An 18,215-nucleotide genomic window follows, 5' to 3' on the forward strand; every position below is an offset into this window, starting at 1 on the left:
AGGAAACTGAAAATAGTAAGTGTTCTAATAAGAAATTCTGTCACTGAATCTGTAAATCAAATCTTTAGGAGAGGTTGCAAATGAATTTGAACATTTCCAACATGGTGCTGGTGGGGTCTTCAAGGAGGAAAAGATATTTGTGCAACTGTATCCAACTGGGACCAAAAGCAAATAGGTTTAATTAGAAATTATAATACACTATCTCTCTTTTGCAATCTGAAATTTGTTAATGGACAATGAAACGTGAAGGGGGCCAGATGCACTCTTCTCTCTGGTTTCTCTACAGATTTGCAGAAATTACCTTCCTTTTGTGAAAAGGCTATTTATGGGTGAGGAAAAGACTACATTTTTGAATTAAAGAATTCCAAGGCGACCACACCTCAGCCAGTGTCATTAGAATAATTATTGATACAATGCTGCCCTCTAGCAATGGCTCACACTGGGCTTCCACCCAGCAGTCCTCGCCCCAGGCCGCTTAGACACCGTCCTACACCCAGAGCCTGTCCAAACAAAAAAGGAATTATCACCTCTAATAAGAATCAAACAATGATAAAGATGAGGCTACTGAGGCCCAGAATGGTTAAACGATTTGCCTAAGATCCTAAGATCACACATGCCACTGGCACAGCTGGAATTGGGATGGAGATTTTCATCTTGTTTCATCCCCTCTCTCTCTCTCTCTCTCTGGGTGATTGGGTTATGGAGAAACTCTGAGTGGTGTCTTAGCCCAATAGAAGACCACAGCAATGAATGATTTGTCTGGGCTATTTTTGGTTTCGGTCCAAGGAGGAAGAATCCACAGGAAAGAGGCCACATGCCTCTGCAAATTTTCTTTTGAGCTAGGGTTTCTGGGCCTCCAGAAAAACCTGAAATATAAGCCCACACTCACCTTTCTTCTGAGGCAATCTCTGTTGCAGAAAGCAGCAATAGAAATAAAGCTGTTATGGGCCTGGGTGGCGCCATGAGACTTTGCCCTTCTAAACCCTTCCCGTCTAATTCTGAGAAGGTTTGGGGAAAGAGCATAGTTGGAGGTGGGCTGGACAGCAAAGGAGCTGTAGCTTCTTGCAGAATACTCTCCCAAAGTGAAGCTTTCAACAATAATCATGGTAATGTGTTGCAAGATTGTTGAGTTTGTATCAAAAAGATATTAGAGGGAAACTCAACATTATTAGCCATCAGGGAAATGCAATTCAAAACCACAATGGGATACTCACTAGGATGGCTATAATCCAAAAGAGATAGTAACAAGTGTTGGCGAGGATGTGGAGAACTTGCACCCTTCATGTACCGCTGATGGGGATACAAAATGGTGCAATCACTTCAAAAAAAACAGTTTGGCAGTTTCTCAAATGGTTAAACATAGAATTATCATATGCTCCAGCAATTTCACTCCATTACGTTTGCATGAGAAATGTTTACACAAAAACTTGTAGAAGAATGTTCATAGCAACAGTATCCATAATAGCCAAAAAGTGGAAACAACCAAAATCTCCACCAAATGATGAAGGGATAAATAAAACATAGTATATACGTACAATGGAATATTATTCAACTGGAAAAAGGAATGAACTACTGTTACATGCTATGACATTATTGAACCTTGAAAACATTATATTAAGCAAAAGAAGCCAGCCACAGAAGGCCACATGTAATATGATTCCATTTATCCGAGATGTCCAGAAGAGGTAAATCTTTAGAGACAGAAAGTAGGTTAGCGGTTTCCAGGTGCTGGGGGAAGAGGGCCCAGGGAGTGAATGTGTAATTGGTACAGAGTTTCTTTTTGGGGTTATGCGAATGTTCTAAAATTAGATTGTAGTGATGGTTACACAACTATGTGAATATGCTAAAAACAAACAAACAAAAACAAACAAAAAAACCCACCTTGCATTATACACTTTAAATGGGTGAAGTAGGGGTGCCTGAGTCTCGGTTGGGCAACCTTCTCTTGATTTCGGCTCAGGTCATGATCTCAGGGTTGTGAGATAGAGCCCCACGTCGGGCTCTGTGCTGGGCATGGAGCCTGCTTAGGATTCTCTCTCTCCCTCTACCTCTGCCCCTCTCCACCCCCACCCCCTGCTCACACTCTTTCTTTCTCTCTCAAAAATTAAAACTAAAATTAAAAATACACGGGTGAAGTATATGGTATATCTCAGTAAATGTCTGACCAAAAAATTGTCAGATTTTTTAAAAAGATATTAGAGGGTATCGTGGGAAACTCACAGCCAGATTGTTCAATACCCGATTATACACCAGTGCTTAGACCAGTGAAATTTTCAGCAAAGGTTGTCAAGGGACGGGAGCTTTTTTCTTTTTTAAATCTTGCCAGCTTCCCCAAGCCTAGCCTGGCTCTAAGAGCAGCACCTTTTGTAGGAATGGTGAATTGACTCAGTCTTTGTTGGAAAATGCCTACATTTCATACTGACTCTTGAGTTGTAGGTGAGCAGTGTTGGAGGGTCAGACGTTCCCGGTTTTGCTCCTGAAGGACTGCGTGAGCTTTCCATTGTCAGCTAGGTTGTATCTCTTCCTACTCTATCACTTCTGCCCTGGAGGGCTCAAGAGTTTATTGGTCTGCCATTAAAATCCCTCTTTGGTTTTTTGCCCCTGGGGATTTCCCTTTCTTTTTTTTGAGGCTCAGCTGTGAGTTCCCCACCCCGCACCCCCCCACACACACAGATTTTAACCAGCATGTCTTTGCATTGGTAATGGGAGAAGCTACTCCAGATTATCTCTATCAAGTTGTTTAAACTGGAAGTGTCTGATGCCTTTTTAATGTGAGCATTCACCCCAGTGTTGGAACTAGGATAACCTTCCAAGGGGAGGGTGGTGTTGGAAGGCAGGGGTCCGGAGTATCCAAATGATCGATCATCTCTTTCTTCCTTACCCCTCCCCTGTTTCCTGAAAAAGAGGGGAAAGGAGCTGTTAAGAAAGAGGAGCCAGCTCTTGGTGCAGCCACAAAAATCCCTTCCACTTTTCGAGTCCTATACCCTTCTACAGATGCCTGGGCCCAGGATGAATTTTTTTTTCTCAATGGGAAGATGCCCAGGGGAGAATCATAGCTTCCTTCCCAGCCCAGAGCTCAGAACAGAGGCTGCTCCACCCTGAGGCTGCAGCTAGCCCCTGGGCAGAATCTCCTGAGCCCTGGGGCACCACACAATTACTCCTTTTTCCTTGAATATTGAAGACTTTCCCCAGATACCCCGAGGAGGATTCACATCTGGACCTAAGACAGTGAAAAGGGAAAGCAGGGCCATTTTTGTTCAGGCCTCAGACTTTATGAGCTTCGAATGTTGGCTGCTGTTGGGTGGCAGATTTGTTCTGGGGCACAGGGTAAATCTTCCCAGTGGCCATCTGGCTCGGAATAACAAAGCCATGTATATACATAGTGGATTAGGGGCTCTGGAGCCTGACCGCACATGTTCAAATCCCATCTCTGCTACTTTTTCGCTCTGGAGCCTTGAGCCAGTTACTTAACCTCTCTGTGCCAGAGATTCTCAGTCTGTAAAATAGGGTTAATGAGAGCACCCACATCTCACAGTTGTTTTGAAGAGGACATGGGACAATGCAGGTAAAGAAGTTAGTCCAGAGCTTGGGCCCCTGGTCAATACTCAACAGATACTCATATTAAAAGGTGGCTTTTGCCAATCTTCAGTCAAGAATTTTCTTTTAGATCTTCCTCCACAGTTTAAATAGAACCCCTGAAGAGATCGGATGCTGAAGATGTCCCAACCAGCCCTACCCTCCACTTCCCAACCTCCTCAGGGCCGAGCTTTAGCTTTACAGGTAACGAGATCTTACATTTGTATGTCCTGCATTTGATTTTTACAAACCCCTTCCGGGCTTTTATTCCATGATGCTGTGAGGTTAGTGGGATGGTGATGATTATTCCCATTTGAGAAACCAAGGTCCTGAGAGGTAGAGTGGCTTGCAGTACCTATTGTCCTATAAAGCCTCCATTAGATCACAAGGGGATCAAGCCGCCTGCCTCCCCCACCGTGCATGTGTTCAAGATGCACAGAGCTTTTGGACGAGGTGAGAAGGAAGGAAGCACATGACCCATAAGGGGAACAACAACAACAAAAATCCCTCTATAGCTTGGAGAGCTGGGGCAAGGGGAGAGGTGGTGTGTGGCCGGGGAGAGGTTGTCACAGGAAGCAGCTGAAGCCACCCTTCTCCCATGGGCCTCACTGGGATACAGGGTAAAAGCAATGCTTTGGTGTCCAGGTGACAAAGGGGCAGAGCATGGCACGGAAGGGGGAGGAGAATTACCACCACCACCTCCCATGACCCATCCCCCACCCCTGTGACCCATCAGTGACTTCGGCCAAAGCTGCCTGAAGGGAGGGCAGCCCCATTCCATGCCCCACCCCAGCAGGGGCCTCTGGGTTCCCACAGCCAGAGGCACCCACCAGCAGCTGGGGCGGAGAGGCCATCCTCATGTGGCAATGTGGGCAGCTGAATGCCATGAGGCAGGGTGGGAACCGGAGAGCTCAGAACACGAGAACCCGCCAGGATCTTCCACAGATCCCTGGAGGAAACCTTCAAGGGCTTGAAGTCGTGTAACACACAAGTGGGGAGAGGGGCCAGTGCCATCTGAGTTTTTACTGCTTATGGGACCTTATTTTTACCCACAGGCCAGCGAGGCCCGGGGAAACTTGAACACTATTTTACAGCAGACAAAACTGTCTCAAGTACTTGGGCATATGATAGCCCAGCTCTATGTAGAGGCTGAGTGGCTCTTGAAACATTTCTAAATATAACCTTTGGGGTGGGTAGAGGAGCAAGCAGGCATTGAGCTCCGGCAGGATCTGATTGGGCTTCTTTTGTTCCATTTACCTTTAGTGACATTTGCTTAAAGAAGAGCAGAGGCAAAAGGAAAGGGAAGAAACATGGGGAAGAAAATAAAGAAAAGAATCAGGGGATTAATAGGTACAAACTTCCAGTTAGAAAATAAACAAGTCACAGGGATGCAAAGTACGGCCTAGGGACTATAGTCAATAATATCATAATGTTGTATGGTGAGTCCACTCACAGTGATGAGCTCTGAGTAATGTACAGAATTGTTGAATCATCATGTCGTATACCTAAAACTAATCGAACGCTGAACGTCAACTCTACTTCAATGATAACATGTTCTTTAAAAAAGAATTGCTATTGTTCTCCATGCTCACGGCTATAAGAAAATCAGTTTGGGGTCGCCTAGGTGGCTCAGTCGGTTCAGCGGATGTTTTTTGATTTCAGCTCAGGTCATGATCCTCAGGGTCGTGAGATTGAGCCGTGCATCGGGCTCCACACTGGGAGTGGAGCCTGCTTGAGATTCTCTCTCTCCTTCTCCCTCTGCCCCTCCGCTCCTTATCTCTCTGTCTCTTTAAAAAAAAAAAAAGTTTCAATTTTAAGACATTTTCTTTCCCATAGACATTTTCCAGACGCCAATTGTGATTCCGTACATCCATTTCCGTTTCAGTCGAGAGTAAGCTTGACCGTGCTTTGCTGAGCTAAGAGCTGTGAGCCTCTCCCCCGCCTTGAATTTGGGTTTCCCAACTTCTTGTCCCCTCTTTTCCCCCCCGGAGGCAACAGCACGGGTGATTGATACATCTACAGGCAGCCTGCAGAGCCAGATGCTTATGTATATTACCATGGGGCCGCTAATTTGTCTGCCAATCTTTGTTTTTTTCTGAGAATCATTTTCCTCTTCCTAGAAGCAGACCCAGTGTTTAGGGTAATGGAATAGCAGATGTGAGTCCTCAGAGAGCGTTTGGTGCCTGTCCTCTCTTTCCATCCCCACTGCACCAGCCCTCGACTGAGTCGCTGGCAAGTCAGTCACCTGTAGAATTACAACAGGGGGCTCAGAACTGCTCTCTGACACCTGCCAAGTTAACTTTCTACAGTATGTTTCTCATCATGCCGCTCCTACTGTTTGTAAAAGATCTTTGAGTAACCCAATTATGTGGACTATTATTAAATAAATAAATTGGCCCTGTGAGTATCAGATGCCCCATTATCCCGATTTCTTGTCTTCATAGCCTTTACCACGATTTCAGTCTATCTTACTTATGTCTTTTCCTGCTCGTTGCCCCTTCCACTGGAATGGAGTTTTCATTCTCTTGGGGTTTTTAATCTGTCGGTCCCTAAAACAGTGGCTGACACATGTTAGATAATCAATATTGATTGAAAGAAGGACTCTGTAAATCAAATTCTGTCAGCCACGGTTTATTCTCTTTTTTTTTCCATAAATGAACTTTATTGACTTTTATGATTACAAATGTAATACATGCTTAACCGCAGAGAATCTGGAAAGTACAGAGAAGTAGAAAGAGGAAAATAAGAACACCCACAATCCCACCACCTGAAGGCAAACACTGCTCATAGAATGTTCTAACTATCTATGCCTGTTTAAAGACCAAGACCTTTATCAAGAGTGCCGGTCATGAAGCACAATAGCCAAGGGGAGCGGGGGCAGCTAATTACTCAGGGAGCCACCAAGAGATCAGAACTAGCAATTTGACACCAAAGAACAAAACAAGGGCCATAGACAAAAGATCAAGAAGTCAGAAGTTGACAACACAAGAACAAGTTGGGTTATGATGAGAGTGTAGTGAGATGGTGCTTGTCAGCCCAGTACCGGTCACGTAATACATAATCAATAAATGTTACCACTACTATAATTACTATTGTGGGTCAAAACGAATGGTTCAAGTTGGAGACTATAAACAGGGCAAGGGCCCTGGAGACCCACTTTAGGTGCTATGAGTTGGGGCATATGAAAAGGGTGGTTTTGGAGCGGGCATCACTCTCCTTATAGGATCCCCTGCTGGGTGAAATGGGACCAGGGCTTCCTCACATTTGCCTGATGACATGTGGCAAGACGCTCTAAGGTGTTTTTGAGGTAGGACATGGTTTCTCCTGCTTAGACTTTTCCCTGGACCAGGAACTAGGACTGGTCTCGACGGCAATAGGAGTTCAGAACCTCACACACCAAACACTCTTGAAGTCCACACTTCTGATTGTCAGGGCCGGTCATAGGCATGTGGGGTAAAAAAAAGAAGGTCAAGTCAGCCAACTGGGAGTTACGAGGGGGTGGGGGATTGTGCCTGGGGAGGCTGAAGGGGGAAGGCCACAAGGTTTATGATGTAATTGAATGGAATGGGTCCAGGAACCAGTCCTCAAGTTAGCAGCGGAGTCAGACATCACAGGAGAAGATTCCAGAAAGCATTACTTGTTGGTGGGGGCCTTGTGATGGCCTGTGCTCTGGCGAAGGTGGTCATGCAGACCCTCTTGAGGGTCTCCATGCTCTTTCAGGTAGTAACAGCGTTTGGGAACATGCTGGTGCTGGGAGTGAGAAAAACAAACAAACAAAAAAAACCAGCAGAGGTAAGAGCCACACTTACTATGATAAGGGGGTTCTGCCTGGATGACGTCAGTAACTTAGCAGTTTGAGAAACTTGGCTAATGTACCGCATGTGCATAATGTGTGACCGACGATTAGGCTGGCCAAATTCCCTAGTGACCTGGGTCCACAACAGATGTATGTGCCTGTAGGTAGGACTCGGCCCCCCAAAGATGACATCTCCCCTAGGATAATTGGAGAGTTGGGCCCCAGCTGGTTCCCTCATAATCGGAAGACTTAGACCTTTAGCCATCTCAGACCGCCCCCCCCCCCGCCCCAGGAACTTGGGCCGGGGCATTGCTTCAAAGTGGTTAATACGCCCCCAATAACTGCACAGCCAGGCCACTGATGAAACTCCAGGTTGGGGGTTAGGGGCTAGAAGCTCAATGCCTCCCTCTCGCCTCTTCCTTATTCTATTCAAAGAAGCAGGGTGCATTCCCCATCACTGCCCACCACTCCCCTTGAGTGTATTTCCCCATCATTACCTCCTCGGTCTGCTGATAAGAGTTCAGTTCATTCTCCATGGCCTCCTCATTATTCCGCTTACAGGCTGACAGCAGAACCTGGCCGGAGCTGCCCGGGGAATCCTTTTCTTCAGCCAGCTGGCACTCAGTGTAGAGAGACCTGTCTATCAGCTCCTTTAGGCTGCCGGCCACCTTCAGGAAGATCCGGCCCATTTTGGTGGTAACAGCTTCCGAGAGTCCTTCCAGAAACCTGGTCCGAAGAATGGCATCGGACCAAGACAAATGTCGGGCCAGCAGCAGGAAGTCAGTGGCGTACTGCCTGACTGACTTCTGGCCCTGCTTGGGATGGCAAAGAACAGCACTGAGGATGTCTATCTCGGACAGGGAGTCATATAAGCCCTGTGATCTGCTCAGGAAAGATTTGTTTTCATCTGAGAGGGGGTTGCCTACCTCCATCTGCAAGATGGACCACCTCTCTGCTGCCCCCAGATGAAGGGACACCAGAAATGCCATTTTCTCGGAGTCGTTCAAAAAGACCTTCATTTGCTTCTCTTCATCGACCTCCATCTCCTCCTCCACAGAGCATGCACCCCGGGCTGCTTCCTGCTCTTCTAAGAGGTAACAGAGTGCTGGGGTCAGCATGCCAAAGGATGGGACTTCCTGGGGTGGTGGTGGCTTCATTGTTTCAGTGGTTGTGGCCGTCATGCACGGTGTGGACTTTGATCCAGATGCTGTGACATTGATGTGAGAGGCAGATGTTTCTCCAGAGTCTGTGGCTTTGATTTCCAGAGTGGACATCATTCCGGAGGCTGTGGCTGCCATCTGTGGGGTGGACATGGCTCCCGGAAATGGGCCCCTCACTGGTGGCACAGACATCCCTCCAGGGGCTGTGGCTCTCAGAAGGGGCATGGACATCATTCCAGAAGCTGAGGCTCTCATTGGCGGCACAGACATCCCTCCGGAAGTTGCGTATGTTGTCTGTGGCAAGGACATAGATCCAGAACTTGTGACTCTTGTTTGCAGTGCGAACACTGTCCCAGAGGCCATGCTTTTCATTAGCGGCACAGACATGTCTCCAGAAGCCATGGCTGACATCAATGGCATTGTTCCAGGGGCTGTGGCTCTCGTTAATGGCTTGGACATCCCTCCAGAGGCCATGGCTGCCATTTGTGCAGTGGACATCTTTCCAGAGGCTAGACCTCTCGATGTCTCTGCGGATACAGCTTCAGAGGCCGAAGGTCTCCTTAGTGGTGTGGACATGATTCCAGAGACTGGGGCTCTTACTAGTGGTGGGGACATTACTCCAGAGGCTGGAGCTCGCATCGATAATGTGCACATCTCTCCGGAAGCTGCGGGCATCATTTGTGGTGCGGATGTCACTCCAGAGGCTGGGGTTCTCATCAGGGGCAGGGACACCCCTCCAGAGGCCATGGCTGTCATTTGAGGCATGGGCATCCCTTCAGAGGCTGTGGATCTCATTAGTGGTGTGGACATGGCTCCAGTCCCTGGAGCCCTCATTTGTGCCACAGGCATCATTCCAGGGGCTGGAGCTGTCATTTGTGGACTAGACATGGCCCCATAAGCTGGGACTCTCAGAGATGTGGCGATCTCTCCAGAAACCGGGGGTCTCATTAGTGGTGGGGACATCTCTGCAGAGGATGAAGCTCTGGTGAGCAGTGCAGACATCTTTCCAGAGTCTGGGGCTCTCATTAGTGGTGTGGACAGCACCCCAGAGGCTGGGGCTCTCATTTTTGGTGTGGGCATCATCTCAGAGGCTGGGGTTTGCATCTGCCGTGGGGACAACCCTCCAGAGGTCATGGATCTCATGAACGACATGGACATCCCTCCAGGGTCTTGGGTGCTCATTGGCTGACTGGGCATCTTTCCAGAGGCTGTGGCTCTCATTAACGCTGTGGGCATTGCTCCAGGGCCTGGGGCTCCCATTAGAGGCATGGACATAGTTCCAGAAGCTGCAGCTGTCATTTGTGGTGTGGCCATGTCTCCAGAGGCCGGGGCTCTCATTAGTGGTATGGACATCCCCGCAGAGGCGGTGTCTGTCATCTGCCGCATGGACATAGCTCCAGAAGCTGTGTCTCTCATTAGCATCGTGGAGATGTCTCCAGAAGCTGTGGTTGCCATTTGCTGCATGAACATTGCTTCTGAGGCTTTGGATGTCGTTAGTGGCTTGGACACTGTTCCCGAGGCCATAGCTCTCATTTGTGGCAAGGACATCACTCCTGAGGCTGTGTCTCTCATTAACAGTGGAGACATGGCTCCAGAGGCTTTGGCTGTCATCAGCGGGGTGGACATTGCTCCGGAGGCTGAGACCCTCATTTGCGGCACAGCTGCCACTCCTGAGGCTGTGGCTCTCCTCTGTGGCACAGACATCGCTCCAGAGACAGGGGCTCTCATCTGCAGTGTGGACACGGGCCCAGAGGCTGGGGCTGACGGTGGTAGCATGGACACTGTTTCAGAGGCTGGGGCTCTCCTTAGCGACGCGGACATCATCACAGAGGCTGGCGGTCTCATTCGTGATGTGGACATTGCCCCACTCGGTGTGGCTTTCAGGAAGCCCGTAGACACCGCTCCAGAAGTTCTGGCCATGGTTAACTGCGTGGACATCACCCTAGAGGCCACAGTTGACATTTGCTCCGTGGACATGGCTCCGGAGGTTGTGGCCGTCATCAGTGGGGTGGACATCGCTGCGGAGTCTGGGACTGTCTTTAGCAGTGTTGGCATATTGCCAGAGGCTAGAGCTCTCATTCGTGGTGTGGACATCACTCCGGGGTCTGAGGCTCTCGCCGGCCCTGCGGACATCCCCCCAGGAGCTGCTGCTCTCATTGGTGGAGTAGACATGATTTGAGGGTCTAGATTTTGTGTTAGCTGCGGGGGCATCCCTCCAGAGTCCTGGGCTGACATCAGCTGGGTGGGCATCACTCCAGAAGTTAGGGCCGTCATTAGCAGTGGGGACACGGCTTCAGGGTCCGGAGCTGCCTTGGGCAATGTGGACACATCCCCAGCATCTGGGACCGCCAGGAGTGGTGCGGACACTGCTCCGGAACCTGGCGCTGACATGAGCCGTGAAGGCACTACTCCAGGATCCGGGCCGGACATTGGCTGGGTGGAGATTTCGCCAGAGTCTTGGGTGCTCGTTGGCTGGGTTGACGTTGTTTCCGAAGTGAGGGCTGACATTATCAGTGAGGATATGGCTTCGGAGTCTGTGCCTGACATCAGCAGCGAAGATATCTCTCCAGAGGCCAGAGCGGTCATTAGGACTTTGGACATTGCTTCAGTGTCTTCGTCGGTAATTTGCAATGGTGACATTGCTTCAGAGCCTGGAGCTGGCATTGGCTGCTGCGTGGACATCACTCCAGGGTTTATAGCTGGCATCAGGAGTGGAGATATCTCTCCAGGATCTGAGGCCAGCATCAGTGGTGTGGACATCACTCCAGACGCTGGAGTGCTCATTATAGGTGCAGACATCGCTCCAGAGGATGAGGCTGGCATTGCCAAGGGCGATATCTCGGCGGAATGTGGGGCGGCCATTAGTGCTGTGGACATTGTTCCAAAGTCGGGAATTGTCATCAGTCCCGGGGACATTAATCCATAGTCTGAAGTGGACAGCAATGGGGACAGTGTTCCAGAATCTGAGGCTGGCATGAGCAAGGGGGACAGCGCTTCCGCATCTGAAGCTGGCACGAGCAATGGGGACAGGGCCCCAGATTCCGCGGCTGGCATCAGCGGTGGGGACAGTGCTCCAGTGTTTGGTGCTCCCATTAGAGGTGCAGCCATGGTGTCAAAGGCTGCGGATGTCATCAACTGTGCAGACATCCCTCCGGGGTCTGATGCTGACGTCGAGACTGTAGGCTGTACGTGGGACTGTAAGATTTGGACATCTGCTCTGGTCTCTATTATTGGTCCAGAGAAGGTCGACCCCCTGTTTTGGGGGTCGACATTTTCCTCCCTCAGCATACTGTTGAATCGGAGTGAGTGTAAAGGTATCGACATATCGGCCATGGCCACAGATAGTGCGGAGAGAGTCCCTAACGTGATGAGATCAAGGTGTCCTGCTGAAGCCCAAACGGCAAGGAAATCTGTAAACAGGAAACAAGTTGAGTCGTCAAAAGCCAGTATCAAAAAGATTGGGAAAGAGACCAATGATTCGCCATGGAGACCTTTTCCGCGCGCTGCTAGCTATGTGGCACCAGAGATGGGCCTATCAGGTTAAAGGAGCTGTGCGACAACGAAGGAACTGAAAGCTAGAGCAAAGATCCCTTCCAGCCCTATTCTCTTCACACCAACCCGCTCAGTCCCACAGCACAGCACCACCCCTCCGCTGCTAAAAGCTCTAAATGCCGGCGAGCTCCGCAGCCGGGAGCCTCGGCCGTCCCCGAGCAAATGAAGCGGCAGCGCCACCTTGTGGCAAACTGTGAGAGGTGCAGGCTCCCTCTCCCACCAGAGCGCTCACAAGGCAGCCAAGGCGCTGGCGGACCTGCAGGAGAAAGCCCTTTGCCCGGGGCTGATCGTTAGCTCCTAGGGCTGGCTCATTGAGTCCTGCCCAGGGGTTTAGTCCCCATTTTGCTACTCCGATGGCCCTGAAGGTCTCTTCCAGGAAAAGCAAGGCATTTATCTGATCCATGGACTGAAAATCCTGTTTATTATCACAGCATCCCGCAACCGAAAATCCTGTATATTATCATTTTTATCACTGACAAACACAGCAACCACTACTACTACCATGCGCTGCTCACTTAGTGTGTTCCGGGCACTATACTTAGGCAAGTGCACACAACTCCAAACTGTCTATTATAAGGTACGGGGATTTGCAAGCATTATCCCATTTGAATTTTATACCCTGTATGATAGCATTATTATTCCCATTCTGCCAGTTTTCTCAGAGTAGCCAGGGCTGGGGCTAAATAGGGTCACCGCGACGGTAAAAACTGTTTGTTCTTTACCATCACCCCCCTCCTCGGTGTTGCCTAGCCTTTGGCATCCCTAACGCTGCATTAAGTTACCGTTCCAACATCACTTGAATACCTATAGGCGTACAGATTTCACGTACAGATTTCAAGTTTCTCTGATGACACGTGGGTGGGCAATCCCAGAGCTTCACCTCCCGGCCCACCCCCATAAGCAGCCCCAGAAGGGGCTTCTTGGCACATAGCTTGGAAACCAAGACGCACATTACACAATGTTGACGCACCGCCGCAGCCTGCCCATGCCAAAAACGGAACGCTTGCTTATTTGGGACAATGTCACAAAAGTCATCAATCTCGTGGCATCGTGCCTCCATAATAATAACGACAATACTAGCAACAGAAATGCCAACAGTGAACATTTCCTGAGCATGCGCTGACCAGCAAGCACCCCACTAGGCACTTTACACGCATCATCTCCTTTGGTCCCCACAACAACGCTAAGAGATTTCGGCACTCCATCTTCATCTTACAAACGAGATAACTAAGGCCCAGAGAAGCTCAACAACTTGCCTGCAGTCACACAGATTGCCGGCTACGTTCAACGCCAGAGCCCCCTACTATGCCATAATGTCCTATCTCACGGTGCTATAATGATCTGCCTTGTCTGCCTTTTCTCCCTCTTAGTCACATCACCAACACCTCCCCACCCCCTGCCAATCTCCAGCCTGGACAGCCCCGGAAAGGGGTGTGGGAAAAGAAATACTAGCCTCCTGCTGGCACCTTGGTTACCCTAATAATTGGTGCAGTGGGAAAGATGAGTCGAAAGAGCATTCATAGATGTCCACTTCCCATCTTCAGAAAAATCCCTGAACACGCCACAGTTCCCCACCAGGCAAAACCCGGAAAGATCTTACCTTGCCAGTTAGGGAGAAGAGAGTTATGTCCTCTGCGCCCCTGGCTCTTTTAGTCTGGCCCATTTACTTATGCCCCATGCCCAGCCAGTTCATTAAAGTAAGACCCAGTACCAGCAGCTGTTCTCTGCAATCTCCCTTAGCTATCCCCTGCCACGCCCCCCTCCTGCCCGCCAGCCAGCCAGCCTGCCTGCCCGCCCACCCGCCCCACTGCTCCTGACTTGCTAGTGCTTGCTCCGTCTCTCTGGTCCCAGATTCCTGCCTCTATATAGGCTCTGACATTTGCCTCTGGCCGCCTTTCATTTGACAGCCCTCCAGAAGCTCCGCTTTAGCACTTGGCCTATGCAACTCCACCCCTCTTCCCCCTCACCCCCAATAGTTGCACCAGCCCCCTCTGCCCGCCTCTGGCCGTCCCAGAGAAAAGAGGAGATTCACGCAATTCCAGAGATGAGACAGAACTGAGACATACCCTCTGCGGCTGAGCAGACCCAGGAGTCCGGGGGGCCAGGCTATGATGTGGAAGTGCGGGCAGCGGGTAGCGGTAAGGGGAACCGGGGCCGGAGGCTGAGTGCAACGATCAGGAGAATTCCAAGGGTTTCAGGTGCTGGGAAACCAGGGTTTGAGACGATGGACCGTGGGTGCTATTAATAGAGGCCTGCCATGGTAATAATAAAAAGCCAATTTGCCCCCGTGTCACATACACGGAGGGAAATCTGGCAACCCGTGTCCCCGCCACGGGGCTAGAATTTGACAGCGAGGCTCTAGGGTGTGCAGGCAGCCAGCATGAAAAGCACGCCAGTCCCGAGCCTACCAGGTGAGGGTTTGCTCACAGAAGCAGGGCTCCAGCTTGCTTTCCGCACCTGGGGCACAAGGTCAGAGTCGAACTAGCAGAAAGGTTTACCAGAGCCCTCGAGCTTTCTGAATCATCATCCTTTTAACCACCAGACTCAGGGCAGAATTGGTCCCTGAGCCCCGGGGAAGGCAAAGCCTTCAGGTGACGTTCAAGTAGCCCAGGTAGATAGGGACACAGAATCTGAGGGTTGCGGGGGAGGCATGCAGATCATCTGTAAATCTTCCCATGCTCGCAATCAGCCACCAACACTACCTGGACCCTCGGGCTGAGCACACCTATGAAGTAGGCACTGATACTTAGAGAAGTTGCGACCGAGTCGCAGAGCTAGTCAACGTCAAAGCTCAGATTGCGGCCCGGGTCAATGTGGATCCCCAAATCATTTCCTCTCTTTGGAATCAGACGAGTGGCTGGAAACGCTCCAAGCGCTCGACTCACTGCCACCTTCCTCCTCCCACCCTCACCAGTGGCTGACTCACGGTGATAATGATCATAATAGTAATAGTAATAATAATACCACCAACTGACTTTGAGCTCTTCCCACATGCCAAGAACTGCGCTGAGGGCTTTACAAACATTCTCTCATTTGACCCCGTGAGCTCGGTCCTATTAATCCCCACTTTACGAATAAGAAAACTGAGCTCCGGTGAGGTGAACTGCCATGACCACAAGCACACAGATCCGCCGGACCCCAGAGCTCCGCCCTCCCCCCTAAATCAAAAGATACTCACAGGAAAGCCAACAACAACAGCAACAACTGTGATTCCCATTATACCTAATCAGGGAAGCTGGCGTTTACCGTGCTGACACTGTGCAAGCACTTTATGTACGTGATCTCGTGTGTTACCACTCTACGAGGTAGGTATGATTATCACCTTCATTTCCAGATGAGGACCCAGAGGCACAGAGAGGTTAACTAGCCTTCCCAAGTTCACACAGCTAGAAAGCGTGGTTGTTTAGGATCATAAAAATTTGGCAGTGACCTCAAATGCCGGGGTTAGAACACAATTCATTGGATGGTTAAACAAATCATGGTGGATCTGTAGCAGCCATTGAAACTGATGAGCTGATTTTTATAAAATAACTACCTATATGTTTGCATCGAAGAAATACACTCTGGAAGGACACAGAGCAAAATGTTAGCAGTGACCATACCTGAGCAGTGGAATTAAAGGGGATTTTGACTTGTCTTTTTCTTATCTGTATTTTCTCGTTTGCCTCTAATGGACCCATAGTACTGGTATTCGAGGGGGAAAAAAAGCTATTTTTCTTTTGCAAAAAGGTGTGTTCCCCTGGGGTTCTATGTCTAGCCCTCTCTCCTGCTCTCCCTGCAAGCTCTCTCCAGGGATCCCCAACGTCTCCCCCACCCAAGCAACCTTTCTCTCTCAACACACTTAAGGCTTGCACTACTTGGCTCCTCGGTCAGTAGTGACCTCTGAAAAATATCCCCAATGGCTTGCGTTTATTTTGTATTTTGTTCTGCTCTGTTTTGTTTTGAAAAGCAATTTCTCATTTTTCTAACTTTTATTTATGGCTGATAATTACATAAATAATCTAGGAATAAAAATGTGAAATCCTACATGCAGATAAAGCGAGTCCCGAGCCTACCCCGCCCCCCATCCCCTCAAGTCCCATTCCTCTGTCTGTTCACAGTTGGGTGTGTCTCCTCCCAAACTTTTTCTAGCTGCAATGGCATTCAGAGTTCATATCATGCAATTGCTTGCAAAACCCAGTGTGTGCAAAGAGCTACAGTTGGAAAACCATTCTGGCACTGGTCACTCCAGGATTCCAAGTTCTGGTCGATGGTGACCATTCGTCATCAGCCTCCTTCGAAGGAGGCTAGTGAGAGAGACACGGTTCTCGCTGCACGCTTGGTCCATTTGGGGCACGGACTTGTATTTTATTAATGCCGGTGTCTCTACAAACACAGAGAGGGGAGGCCTTCTAAGGCAGGAAAAGCCCAGAAATTGCTGCTTAGCATCTCTGAGGTCCCTCACGTTCTGCCCAGTCTGCACTGATCAATACGGCTAGGAGGTGTCATGCTCCCGCCGCCTCACAAAAGGTAATTGAGTTTGGGGGATTGCATGGCTAGCTGCTCGGGGAAATAAGAATAAACAAGAGACGGTTCAATATGTCAACAAACAGCTCTCCAGCTCTTGAAAATAAACCTTTCCCTAGATTCTCGACAATATGCTCTCCCCCAGCCCCAGCAAATAGGCGCCCAGATAACTGAAAATAGACCACCTCCGGATTAAGAAATACCTGGTCTATTTCAGGGTCCCCTGACTTCCCTGGTCAATTAGGGAGGGAGAAACCCTCCTCGCCCCCCTTGCTCCCCAACAGCCCTGACACTTAAAATGCCCACCCAGCTCTTTATAAATAGAGGAGTGGCGGGGGGGGGGGTGGGGTTGGAAATAGCCAGCATTTACTGAATGCTCACCCTGCCAGCCAGCGTGTTAAGCACTTTGCATACATTACGTTATTTATTGCCCAATAAACCAATGAAGTGGGGTTTTTTACCCCCCTTTTATAAATCAGCTAAAGAACTGAAGTAGAGAGAAAATAAAATCAAGTAACTTACCTTGGCTCTCACAGCTGAGAGAGTGAAGCTGTGCTTGTCACTCGGGTCTGTCTGACTCAGCTGGTGCTCTTAACTCACGGGAGAGTCACAACACTGTCTTCAAGTCTGTGAAGGGCTGTCATATGGAAGAGAGGGTAGGTGTGTTCTGGGTAGCTCCAAAGAGAAGGATTTGACTGTTAGTTGGGAATTACGCTTTCATTGGATGTGTGGCAAATTCCCCAAACAACATGTATATGCATGTCCAACTCTATAGGGAAAAGAACATTATAAGAAGAGCAAACGGAACCGCCTCACGTTAGGTGCCGTCCTGAAGGATCTGTGGAATCGGAGAGAACAGGAGGGATACCGGAGGACTGCATATGGGCAGCGTCCCAATTTTCTTAAATAAGGAAACTACAGCCCGGTATACTGTAAACTCCAGAGCTGTAAGCTTGATGTCAATCCTCGGAGAGATTCTGCTGCAGATTATGAAGCAGGTAATTTATAAGCACTTAGGACATAAGTGGTCATAGGAGGTACCTAGAACAGCTTTCCTGACTCGCAGCTCTTGCAAAGCAAAGAACTGGGGGACTGACTGTGGTCTGCCAGATTTTTTTTTTCCAAGGAAAGGCATTAAGAAACAAAACCAAACAACCCCAAGTTATCATTCCATTAAAAAAAAAAAAATAACAAGGGTTTTCTTTAAACATCAAAAGAGCAGGCAATGCTCTCAGAATAAAGGACAGTCGTTGCAATAAAATAGATTTCACTTTACAAAATGTGGACTACATAGTCCTCGGGCTTTCTCATTGCACGGAGGGCTGCTGCAATTTTCCTGGAAGGTGGGCACTTGTCCAAGGACCTGCTTTAGGGAATCACTGAAAGCTAAAATATCAACACACATAAGATCAGATACCTCTACGACAGGAAGTCTCTCTGGCCAGAAGAGGGAAGAGCAGAGTTTGACCTTAGCCTAAGCGAGGACACTAAGTTTAGATAAAGAAAGCGGCCGCAGGAACGAACGTGAGAGAAATAAAAGTTGCCAAGCGCAGATTCGAGCCCTGCTGAGGCGGGACTTAGCCAACACATCTGACCTATGCCACCCCTTGGACGACGCAGCCCTC

At 49.3% G+C, this 18,215-nt stretch overlaps 1 protein-coding gene across 1 annotated transcript; it reads right to left on the minus strand.

Moving 5' to 3' along the window:
• Positions 1 to 6,187: 6,187 nt before the first annotated feature.
• RTL9 (retrotransposon Gag like 9) lies at positions 6,188 to 17,233 on the minus strand. Its single transcript, XM_006746860.3, has 3 exons — positions 17,113 to 17,233; positions 7,870 to 11,942; positions 6,188 to 7,326 (listed from the first exon to the last, which is right to left on the minus strand). Exons 2-3 carry the CDS (start codon positions 11,863 to 11,865, stop codon positions 7,210 to 7,212), a joined length of 4,113 nt encoding a protein of 1,370 aa, XP_006746923.2. The 5' UTR covers positions 11,866 to 11,942; positions 17,113 to 17,233; the 3' UTR covers positions 6,188 to 7,209.
• Positions 17,234 to 18,215: the final 982 nt, after the last annotated feature.

This window comes from Leptonychotes weddellii, chromosome X (assembly GCF_054177405.1).
Source record: "Leptonychotes weddellii isolate Sample4059 chromosome X, ASM5417740v2, whole genome shotgun sequence".
Taxonomy (NCBI): Eukaryota; Metazoa; Chordata; class Mammalia; order Carnivora; family Phocidae; genus Leptonychotes; species Leptonychotes weddellii.